Source organism: Haplochromis burtoni, unplaced genomic scaffold (genome assembly GCF_018398535.1).
Source record: "Haplochromis burtoni strain Fernald_Lab_line unplaced genomic scaffold, NCSU_Asbu1 Contig_873, whole genome shotgun sequence".
Lineage (NCBI taxonomy): Eukaryota > Metazoa > Chordata > Actinopteri > Cichliformes > Cichlidae > Haplochromis > Haplochromis burtoni.
The window spans coordinates 104,424-116,347 of NW_024583234.1; the positions used below are offsets into that span (position 1 = coordinate 104,424).

The 11,924-nt window shown below is 46.1% G+C and overlaps 2 protein-coding genes across 2 annotated transcripts in view; both read left to right on the top strand.

Moving 5' to 3' along the window:
- Positions 1 to 6,971, top strand: part of LOC121812837 (NACHT, LRR and PYD domains-containing protein 12-like) — a 29,166-nt gene extending 22,195 nt beyond the window's left edge. Inside the window, exons 2-3 of the mRNA XM_042215929.1 lie at positions 6,689 to 6,738; positions 6,808 to 6,971. Of these exons, the coding sequence (XP_042071863.1) occupies positions 6,689 to 6,738; positions 6,808 to 6,962 (205 nt within the window). The 3' untranslated portion in view covers positions 6,963 to 6,971. The remainder of the gene's footprint in view (positions 1 to 6,688; positions 6,739 to 6,807) is intronic.
- Positions 6,971 to 10,082, top strand: LOC121812835 (NACHT, LRR and PYD domains-containing protein 1-like). The gene is made up of 6 exons (XM_042215928.1): positions 6,971 to 7,369; positions 7,458 to 7,513; positions 8,162 to 8,376; positions 8,495 to 8,754; positions 8,877 to 8,993; positions 9,069 to 10,082. The coding sequence occupies exons 1-6, from the start codon at positions 7,361 to 7,363 to the stop codon at positions 9,219 to 9,221; spliced, it is 810 nt and encodes a 269-aa protein (XP_042071862.1). The 5' UTR covers positions 6,971 to 7,360; the 3' UTR covers positions 9,222 to 10,082.
- Positions 10,083 to 11,924: the final 1,842 nt, after the last annotated feature.

The window sequence follows — 11,924 nt, forward strand, 5'->3', positions numbered from 1 at the left end:
GCAATGATAGATTAGTGCAAGATAACTGTAAATTAATACATGAATGTCAAGTGAACAGGCCCATGAGTCTTTCGTCTAGTGGCTCCTTCCCTTAGCCTGCTACATAGACCCCACCTGAAGGGGTTAGTCATCCCCAGTAACCCCCTCACCCCACACAAAGTCTTTCAAATGTCCAGGGATCTGCCCTAGGCCCATTGAAACCAGCTGGGGGAGAGTAATCCTCATCAGGCGCCTCAGATAACAGTGTCATGACTTCTGCAGTCCCTTGCCAGGGACTGCAGAGCTTCGGGGAGACACCCTTACTGCAGACAGGGCAATATACCCGGGCAATAGGCCCTCTCCTGTCGTACTCCCACGTTGGCCTGGGCCTGGCGAGTGTAATCATGGACCACCTGCAGCCACTCCCTCAGCCTCCTGAAGTAGTCCATTTCTTGCCCATCAGCAATCTCAGGCTTAGGTGGGGCTCCAAACACCAAGTCCACTGGTGTTCAGAGCAATCTCCAACCTTCCTTTCATATCAAACATCCTTGAAAGAGTAGTTGTCAAACAGCTAACAGATCATCTGCAGAGGTTTATTTGAAGAGTTTCAGTCAGGTTTCAGAGCTCAGCACAGCACAGAAACAGCTTTAGTGAAGGTTACAAATGATCTTCTTATGGCCTCTGACAGTGGACTCATCTCTGGTCTGGTGGCAGCAGATGGCCCCGCCCCTCCCTCAGCCTGGTTCTGCTGGAGGTTTCTTCCTGTTAAAAGGGAGTTTTTCCTTCCCACTGTCTTGTGCTTGTCCTGCTAGACCTCAGTGCAGCGTTCGATACTGTCGACCATAATATCCTATTAGAGCGATTAGAACATGCTGTAGGTATTACAGGTACTGCACTGCAGTGGTTTGTATCATATCTATCTAATAGACTCCAGTTTGTGCATGTAAATGGAGAGTCCTCTTCACACACTGAGGTTAATTATGGAGTTCCACAGGGTTCAGTGCTAGGACCAATTCTGTTTACATTATACATGCTTCCCTTAGGCAGCATCATTAGAAGACATAGCATACATTTTCACTGCTATGCAGATGACACCCAGCTCTATCTTCATCCTCATGGAGGGCCTCACGGAGGGACCGAGGCATGGCAAGGCGGAGATGTTGGTGCAGCAATTCTGGAGAAAGCCCTTGCAGGAAGGCATGTAGACTGAGCTCCTCCTGGGCAGCTGGGGGAAACTCTCAGTAACCATATCGGGCATGCAACTGCACATCCTGTGCAAAGGTGTGTAAGGACAAGAAATACATTGTGGACAAAACAGGACACCCCCCATAATCTTTAGTTACAAAATTATAGTTAGTTAAATGGTCTGATTGTTCAAATATGTATTTTCTTTGATTGTGGTAAAATAATGTGTGCCCCAGTCTCCAAAAATGACATAGTGCAGGAAGGGTAGTTATTCCTCCGTTACACCACAAGAGGGAGTATCCCCTAAAATGAGCAGCTCTAGCGGGAGTAAATAAGCCCAGCCACTACCCATAAGGCAGTGCGCCTATAAGAGTTGTGTGAGACTGCAAAAGTGTGTAACGTTGTGCTATGTCTACATATACAGTTGTGGTCAAAAGTTTACATACACTTGTAAAGAATATAATATAATGGCTCTACCGAGTGTCCCGTTATTTCTAAAACTCTGATTTTTCTCTGATAGAGTGATTGGAACAGATACTTCTTTGTCACAAAAAACATTCATGAAGTTTGGTTCTTTAATGACTTTATTATGGGTTAACAGAAAAAAGTGATCACATCTGCTGGGTCAAAAATATACATACAGCAACATGAATTAGCAATTTTGGTGACTTAGAAAGTTGTCAGTGAACTGAGCTTCATAGCATGGCCTCTTAACTTCTTGTGAGTGATTATGAGTGACTACAGCTGGTGACTTCTCTTAGACAGGTTAAATAGGGCTCATTGGATACAAACGCCCACAAATGCTACAATGGGAAAGTCAAAGGAGCTCAGCATGGATCTGAAAAAGCGAATTATTGACTTGAACAAGTCAGGAAAGTCACTTGGGGCCATTTCAAAGCAGCTGCATGTCCCAAGAGCAACAGTGCAAACAATTGTTTGTAAGTATAAAGTGCATGGCACTGTTTCATCACTGCCAAGATCAGGAAGAAAACGCAAGCTATCACCTGCTGCTGAGAGAAAATTGGTCAGGAGGGTGAAGAGTCAACCAAGAATCACCAAAAAGCAGATCTGCCAAGAATTAGAAGCTGCTGGAACACAGGTGTCATTGTCCACAGTTAAACGTGTTTTGCATCTCCATGGACTGAGAGGCTGCCGTGCAAGAAGGAAGCCCCTGCTCCAAAAGCGGCACCTTAAGGCTCGACTGAAGTTTGCTGCTGATCACATGGACAAAGATAAGACCTTCTGGAGGAAAGTTCTGTGGTCAGACTAAACAAAAATCGAGCTTTTTGGCCACAATGCCCAGCGATATGTTTGGAGGAGAAAAGGTGAGGCCTTTGACCCCAAGAACACCATGCCTACAATCAAGCATGGTGGTGGGAGTATTATGCTGTGGGGCTGTTTTGCTGCCAATGGAACTGGTGCTTTACAGAGAGTAAATGGGACAATGAAGAAGGAGGATTACCTTCACATTCTTCAACATAACCTAAAATCATCAGCATGAAGGTTGGGTCTTGGGCGCAGTTGGGTGTTCCAACAGGACAATGACCCCAAACACACATCAAAAGTGGTAAAGGAATGGCTAAATCAGGCTAGAATAAGGGTTTTAGAATGGCCTTCTCAAAGTCCTGACTTAAACCCCATTGAAAATGTGGACAATGCTGAAGAAACAAGTCCATGTCAGAAAGCCATCAAATTTAACTGAACTGCACCAATTCTGTCAAGAGGAGTGGTCAAAGATTCAACCAGAAGCTTGTGGATGGCTACCAAAAGCGCCTAATTGAAGTGAAAATGGCTAAGGGACATGTAACCAAATATTAGCACTGCTGTATGTATATTTCTGACCCAGCAGATGTGATCACTTTTTTCTGTTAACCCATAATAAAGTCATTAAAGAACCAAACTTCATGAATGTTTTTTGTGACAAAGAAGTATCTGTTCCAATCACTCTATCAGAGAAAAATCAGAGTTTTAGAAATAACGGGACGCTCGGTAGAGCCATTATATTATATTCTTAATATATTAATAATATATAAACACCCAGCACGCCCCTGCGGGCGGTTTATCCTTCAAGCTCGGGTCCTCTACCAGAGGCCTGGGAGCTTGAGGGTCCTGCGCAGTATCTTAGCTGTTCCCAGGACTGCGCTCTTCTGGACAGAGATCTCCGATGTTATTCCCGGGATCTGCTGGAGCCACTCGCCTAGCTTGGGAGTCACCGCACCTAGTGCTCCGATTACCACGGGGACCACCGTTACCTTCACCCTCCACATCCTCTCGAGCTCTTCTCTGAGCCCTTGGTATTTCTCCAGCTTCTCGTGTTCCTTCTTCCTGATATTGCTGTCATTCGGAACCGCTACATCGATCACTACGGCCGTCTTCTTCTGTTTGTCTACCACCACTATCCATTAGGCCTTCTTGTAATCAATCCAGGCAGTGCACAGGTTGGTCAGTCTGGTCTTGCAGTCTCGGCTGACTGTTCTGTCTACCAGTAGCTGGTGTTTTGCGCCTCTGGTATTCTTGCCAATTCCTTTCTGTGTCCCGCTCATGTATTGACCCATGTGCCTGTTCATCTTAGCCGATATGATGCCTGACAGGAGCTTCCATGTAGTACTGAGGCAGGTTATTGGTCGGTAGTTGGAGGGGACCGGTCCCTTCTTGGGGTCCTTGGGGATCAGGACCGTCCGACCTTCGGTTAGCCATTCCGGGTGTCTCTCGTTAACTAGCAGCTGGTTCATTTGTGCTGCCAGACGCTCGTGGAGTGCAGTCAGCTTCTTTAGCCAGTAGGCGTGAACCATGTCGGGCCCTGGTGCTGTCCAACTCTTCATACTGGAGACCCTTTCTTGGATATCTGCCACTGTGATGGTTACTGGACCCTGTTCAGGGAGGTCGCTGTGGTCTGCCCTCAGATCCACTAGCCACTGAGCATTGCCGTTATGGGTTGCGTCCTTCTCCCATATGCTCTTCCAGTATTGCTCCGTCTCCAGCCTTGGTGGTGCTGTTCTCTTATTGTTCCCTTGCCACTGAGAGTACACCTTTGCTGGTTCTGTGGAGAACAGCTGGTTTATTCTCCTGCCTTCTATCTCTCTGGTGTACCTCCTCAAGCGGCTGGCCAAGGCTGTGAGTCTTTGCTTGGCAGTTTCCAAGGCCTCAGGTATGGACAGCTTGCTGTATTTCTTATGCACCTTCTTTGTCGCACCTTTCTGCAACTCCGTTAGTTGGCTAACCTCCCTCCGTGCTACTTTGATCTTGCCCTCTAGCCTCCTTCTCCATGGAGGGTACTGCCCCTTGTGGCTGTTCAACTTGTAGCCAAGCATCTCACTGATCACTGCTGCCGTATTGTAGATCAGCTTGTTAGTGTCGGTAATCGTGGTTGTAGGTATTGTCCGTAGTGCTGCATTAACATCATCTAGCAGACCTTCTGAGGGTACTTCACGTAATCTTGGTAACCGGCTACGAGGGATCCAGGTTTCAAGCTTGGCCATGATCCTATTTTCAGGTCAGCTCCTCTCGCACTCAACAGTCCTTCTCCTATCGCACTTGGGGCTATGTACCCAATCTCGGGTGGGTGGATATCTCCCCTCCTGCGTCTGCTCCGCTCCTTTCGTAGCATTTGTGTTGTACCTCGTCAATCTCTAGCTGTGAGAGCAGTCCCTTCTTTCAAATGTTGGAACACTGAGCTACTAGTTGTTTCGCCGTCATTGTGGATGTTGGGTATCGAAGAATCCATAGGTCCCTCATCCTATTCATGTAGCCCCTTCCGCCAGGGTTACTTGCGTAGTAGCATTCCAACAACGCCCTGTTTTCGTCTCTTGCCCACCGATGCCTTCTTGTTCCAGTAGCCCACTTTTCGTCAGGGTGCCCTGGTTCCTCAACACCTGACGCGGACCTTGTTGATCCGGGCGACGTCCGAGCCGGCATGCCTTCACGCTCAGTGAGAGACTGAGATTACCAAAAAGCACCACTGTCCAACACAGGAAAACATTCCTGCCTGTGGCCATCTCCCTGTACAACTCCTCCATCTAACCCTCTGTAATCACTGCAATAGTTACATCCTTTTTACACACACTCTTTTCTTACTCGATAATGTTGCTGTCATTATTCTTGATGATTATTTATAATCACATCTGTCAACCCTGGATATTTATTATTTGATGATTTGTATATGTTTTAACATATAGTACTGTCAAATAGTCTAGTCTGTTTTTGTTAATGTTACTGTGCTGGAGCAACTGTAACCCACATAATTTCCCTAGGGATTAATAAAGTATGCTGATTCTGATTTTTTGCCAGCTGATTACACGATTTGGCCTGATGAGGAAAAGCTGGGGTGTCGGACTCCAGTTTGTTGGTCTGGTGACTCAAACAGACTCTCCTCCACACAGTCCTCATTTATAAAGTGCTTTACAAACCCCACCATCACGGCTAACAGCTGGATTTGCCCGTTTGAGTGCAGCTAGCCAATTACCGAACCGTCACTTCCTGCTAAAGACAGACAGTAAAGTGGACAGTACATCCTGAGTTTAATATAAACTCATTGTTGCAGCACTGAAGTGATCCTCTTACACTGATGTTTAGTTTCAGTGTCCTTATTTTCCTCCGAGGTATCGATCTTGTCACTAGTTGGCTAACATAAACTAATGTAAGTGCCAACCAACCACATGACATCACGCTTGTACTGACAGAAGTTGGCGCTAAACATGTTTTTAAAACTTTCACTTTAATCATTTATTCCTTAAATCCAGCTTCACAGATAGAGTTACATCTGAGAGCAGGGCTCCATGATGTAAATGAGCCTTTATACGTGTAGTGTTTCAGGTCCCGGTTAAACATGAGCAACAGAGTGCTGACTGCAGTTCAGTCAGTAAGTGTTATAAATAACAGTGGTTAATGGGATTTTACATAGAAAGATTTAAAATCTTAGGCTGTTGTTTTTTTAATACCTGTACCTGAAGGCAACATTACCGACTCCAGTGGCTAACAGCTCCTCAGCTCTAAAACTGTGATGTCAAACTAAATAACCCTGGGTTCTGTAGATAACAAACATTATGAGAACATTGTAATCTCTTTGTCCCAATGACCAGGTCAAAGTGAGATTTGAGAAATGTACCCCACAGCAGTGCTAAAAGCTGAAATACAGAAACAAACTTCTTTTCCTGTTAGAAATGTTTGGCTTTATCAGTGCTTACCTGCTCCTATAAATGCTTATCTTGAGTAAAGTTTGACAACACTGCTCGATGAAAGAAGACCGAATCTTTCTCCACCCAGACCAAAGCCACAGGGTGGAGCATGTCTCTGAGTGCTGCTTCACCTTTGTTGTTTCATATCAGGTGCTCGTTACTTGTCCTCTGACCATTTTTTTATTGAGTTTTGTATCTCTGATAAGGTTGTTTTCTCTCCATCTGTGAACTAATTTTATCAACTCAAGGCAATAATTTCCTGTCACGGTGCCTTGACAAAACATGTTTATCATATTAGATTATTTCATGTTTATTTACTAATAATAACAGTCTGACCTCTTCTGCCTCAGTGTGGACCACGATGAAGAGCACTGGGTCGACCCACAGCTTCTGAACAAGTGTAAGTGTCACTGAGTTTCTCTGTAACATCGACTGAGCTGAAGCTTAACTCACTGCATCTCTTTCACAGATGCCTGTGATCTCACATTCGACCCCAACACTGTGAATGAAAACCTCGTCCTGTCTGAATGTGACAGGAAAGTAAGCAGCACTGAGGAAAAGCAGTCGTATCCTGATCATCCAGAGAGATTTGACCAAGTCAGGTGCTGTGTCGAGAGGCTCTGACTGGGCGCTGCTACTGGGAGGTGGACTGGGAAGCGTTTGTGAATATTGGTGTTGCATATAAGAGCCTGCCGAGGAAGGGACACTGGGACACAGAAATTGACCGTAGTGACAAGAGCTGGTGTTTCAGCATCACCAATTCAAACGGTTACTCCTTCCGACACGGGTTGAGGGAAACTTTTATACCGGTCCCACACATCGACGTCCGAGCATTCCTGGCCAGACGCAGGAGACTGGGACTGTTTCTGGACTGGCCAGCCGGCACTCTGTCCTTTTATTCAGTTTCTGGTGACAAAAAAACTCTCATTCATACCTTCCACACCACGTTCACCGAGCCTCTCTACCCAGCATTCAGTGTTCATGGTGGAACTTTGACCTTGTGCAGGGTTGTGAAGCTGCAAATGGAAACTGTGAGTATTTCTGGTTCTTCGGTAGCACCAACATCACAAGTTTGTGTGACTAAAAAAAATATTTAATTTGCCCTCTCTGGACTTTTAGGCTCGATCAAGCTTCACACCTGAGATGAGAAAAGAAAGAGCAGGCGTTTCATACAGGTACGACACGCAAGCCTCGATGTGCCCACTGTGAGATTATGTCCTCTGCAAACACAGACGTGCTCAGAGTGCTTTACATATGCAAAGAAGAATGTGGGGAAAATTAAAAATGCTTTTAACAAATGTGTGATTGGTTGAGTCTGAATGTCAGATTGTGTCTGACAGTAGATGGGTCACCAATTGATGGAGTATTGGGAGCCAATTAATATACTGCTGTTTACAAGGTTGAATGTCAGTTTGAGTCTTTGTTTTATGTGTTATATTTTTGCAACTTCGCAACACACACATTTGTTAACTTTAACATGGCCTTGGTTAGTTATACCATAACTGGTTAAAATACCAAAGTCATGGTCAATAGAGGCAGTGGCTGACCATCAACTCCTACACACGAGTAAGTAAAGTTTTAATTAAAAGAGACGGACGTGATCATCTAACTGTCATCTGATGGAAACGTTGATGAAGGATGTTGCCATAGATGCTTCTTCCTCTTTTAGGATTCTCTCACTAGTATAATAACATAAAGCCTTGGGTTTTACTTTGCAGTATGAATTCTATTGTGATGACAGTCTTGCACCATATAAATTAAATTAGACTGAATTTAACAGCTACAGCATTGAGCTCCATGTTGAACCGTTCTGTGTCGTTCAGGTTCCTGTTTCCCGGTCCAGGGTTGTTCCAGTGTTCTTTGACTGGTCTGGTCTTTGATGTGACTCGTGAGAGTGAGGTCACCTACAAGACTCTGATCTGGGATCCTCTGGTCCTCCAACCAGCGCACAAAGTGGCCGGAGGCCCGCTGTTCGGCATCGAGTGTCTTCAGGACTCTATACGTCAGCTGCACCTCCCACACTGTGAGCCTGAGCCGGGTAAGGACGCCACTGAAACACCTGAAGGAGAATTAAACCTGCAGAAAATGCTCTGATTTGCTTTCCATGGAAAGTTTCTGGAGGCTGTTGCAGTGAACGAAGCTGTGTGTTTTCCCAGCACTGGTCTCTGACAGCATCTCTGTGGTCCACATCACGGATGATGGCATGAGCATCATACAGCCTCTGGAGATCACTGAGACTCACGTGGTCGTGGACGTCCCTCACCTCTCCGCCTTCGGCCTCGTCTGGGATCTCGTTGAGCGGTTTTTCAATTACATGACGAAACCCGTTCGTGGCCAAGTCCTGCTCTTCCTGAGAAACAGGCCACGCCCCATCCTCAGTGTGATGCTGCTCCCAGGAAACGTCCCTCTGCACGACGTATGACTTTATCATGAAATCATTAAATGGCTTCTGCATGAATAAATCCTCTGATTATATCTGTTTGCTGTGAAGCTCTGAAACTATTCATGCACTAAGAAAATGTTGTGATGTCTCTGAAGGTGAAAGTGCAGCACGCTGCTTCAGAGCACATCGAAGCGCCGTCCTTCTGTTATTTCCACAAAGGTCAAAAGTACAGTCTGAGCAGCGCCCCGCACCACTTTAAAATACAGCCTGCAGTGAGTATCAGTCGCTGAGTGTCAGCAGACACTTTGTCCACAAAGCTGTTTTAAATTGTTTCCATTTCGCTTCAGCGTGCAGAGTTTTTTGAAAATTACGGACCAAATTACCACCCGACCTTTGAGATCATCCTGACAACGAACGCAGAGGAAGTGATGCTGATGGTGCAAGATCCCGAGGAGACACGAGTGTGGGAGCACGACCTTCATCTGCCCGGTGAGCCTTAACTCAGCACAAACTGAAACCTGACAGAGATCCAACCTGCACATAAAAGAGAAACGAACTTAATTCTCTCAAATCTCCGTCCTCGTTTCACTGTTAAATAAATGTAAAATAATAATAAGTTTATTAAGTTTACACCGCTGTGCGTCTGCCTGATTCAGTCTGCGCTCTGAATTTCATCCACAGTCAGTTTAGTTCGAAGCACATCTAACAGCAGCACACATTAACCAAAGTGCTGCACAGCTAAATGCAATAAAAGCCTCGAGGCTGAACAAATGACGAAAAAAGTCTTTGTCCAGATGAACAGAATCAACTTCCTGGGATTTTTAAAAAAAAGATTACTTGGAGGTGAAACACCCCATCTCATTAATACTATAAACCAGTGTGTCACACAAAGCCAGGATTATCCCACAGGAAGGAAACAGCCTGGTACATACACACAGCATTCAGGTGCAGCCAAAGGAAATCCTGCTTCTACTAAAGGCACGTAACAATGCCTTCAGATCAGGTGACGCTCAGGCCTGCAGTACGTCCAGGGCAGACCTGAAGAGGGGCACCAAGAAGGCCGAGCACAGCTACAAGCTGGAGGAACACTTTGTCAACTAGGACCCACGATGCCTGTGGCTGGGCATTCACACCATGAATGTTTCCTCCTTCAATGAGCTTCTACGCTCATTTTGACAAGGACGACAAGGAAAAGTCTGCCAGAACCCTGCCCTCTGATGACTGCCATAACCTTCTCTTACCACCATAGATGTCCATAACGCACTGAGCAGTATCAACGCTCACCAGGCTGCTGGCCCTGACGGCATTCCTGGACATGAGCCTCCAGCATGTGCTGAGCAGCTTGCAGGAGTCTTCACAGACATCTCTAACACGTCGCATCTCTCTAAGCGGTTGTTATTCTCTGAAAGAGCAGGGGTTTGTCAGCCAGCTTAGAGAGCGGATGTCTCGTTGGTATCTAGATATAGTAGATATGTAGCTGCCTCATCCTTATGCACACACTTACTGTTTTAGTGCCACCACCTGGTCGTCTGGAAGAGGTGCAGCAGCTTCTGGTGAAGTTTGTCTGGTCTGGTCACCTTTATCTTCCTGTGTCAGAGGGGGAACAAGGACTAATGGACGTTTTGTCTTTAGCCTACAGACTGCACAGAGGCTGCTGTACGACCGTGGTTACTGCTGGCTGACTTCTGCTTGTTGCTTCTCAGGAGAGCGGGCCAGCTTGGATTGGAAAGTACCATATCACCCTATTAGAGCACTTCGCTCTCGCTCTGCAGGCCTACTTGTTGTTCCTAGAGTATTTAAAAGTAGAATGGGAGGCAGAGCCTTCAGTTTTCAGGCCCCTCTTCTGTGGAACCAGCTTCCAGTTTGGATTCAGGAGACAGACACTATCTCTACTTTCAAGATTAGGCTTCAAACTTTCCTTTTTGCTAAAGCATATAGTTAGGGCTGGACCAGGTGACCTTCGACCTTCCTTTGGTTATGTTGCCTTCTTTTCACTCCCCGTGTGTTGCATGTCATTAACGTTGCCTCGTCTCTGCTCTCCTTCTCTTCCCCCCATCAGGTGTCAGCAGGTGGCCCCGCCCCTCCCCGAGCCTGCTTCTGTTGGAGGTCTCTGTCCACAACACAGCTACGAACAACACAAGCACAGTGCAAAACCTCCCACACCATCTATTTTTACTCGTGTACAAGTACATGTAAGTACTGCAGGGAGAGTCTGATGCAGTCACAGTTACGTTGAACTCGTCCGGTCCTGATGCTGCCGTCACAGATCATCACATTTCTCTCCCACAAACATGCAGCACTGCTGTGGATACTGCAATGAATACTGCAATGAATACTGCAATGAATACTGCATGAATACTGCAATGAATACTGCATTGAATACTGCAATGAATACTGCAATGAATACTGCATTGAATACTGCAATGAATACTGCATTAATACTACCATAACTACTGCAATTGATTCACAGTAAACACTGCAATAAATAGTGATGTACTGAAGCACAGTAGATTGTCCGTCTTGCTGCTGCAGCATGATGACCTGTTTCCTGCTGAGGAAACCACGAGTGCTTCCTGTTCTGTGACAGCTCCACAGTGGGGTTCAGAGGAACGCTGCACACTGTCCACAGTCTCAGGTCAGTGGGGTCGACCACAGTCTGACATGTGACAGCAGAGACGTCGTGAGCTCTACAGAAACGACCACAGAAGCCTCTCACAGCTCTGTGTGTCTGAGCTGTGAGAGGCTTCGAACACCACCTGAGACTTTTACTGATCACTGTCACACTAACAGGGTAACATGCTGGCAGCACTCAGAGACACATTCATGGAGGAATAACTGCAAACTCCTTCAGAATGAAAGCTGCTGTACTTGGAGGTGTTTGTGATATAAATGTCTGCAGACCTGAACTGTCAGCAGATGCTGCTCAGCTCCTGTTCCTGTGTCAGCTCACAGAACATTGTTAGCATCATATTTACACTCGTGTCGAGCACACAAGGGCCTGAAGAATGAGCCCACAGCTCCACTAACAGACAGAGAGCAGGAGGAAAACTGTAAGTGTGCAAACAGAAACGGGACCAAACCGTAAAGAACAAAAATACGAGGAACTCTGTGAGGGACGGAGTTAGTGGGCAGGTGGCGCTGTGCTAGCTCTGAGTTCAGCACGTTATCTGGATTCACGTCAGAGATAAACGCTCACACGAAGC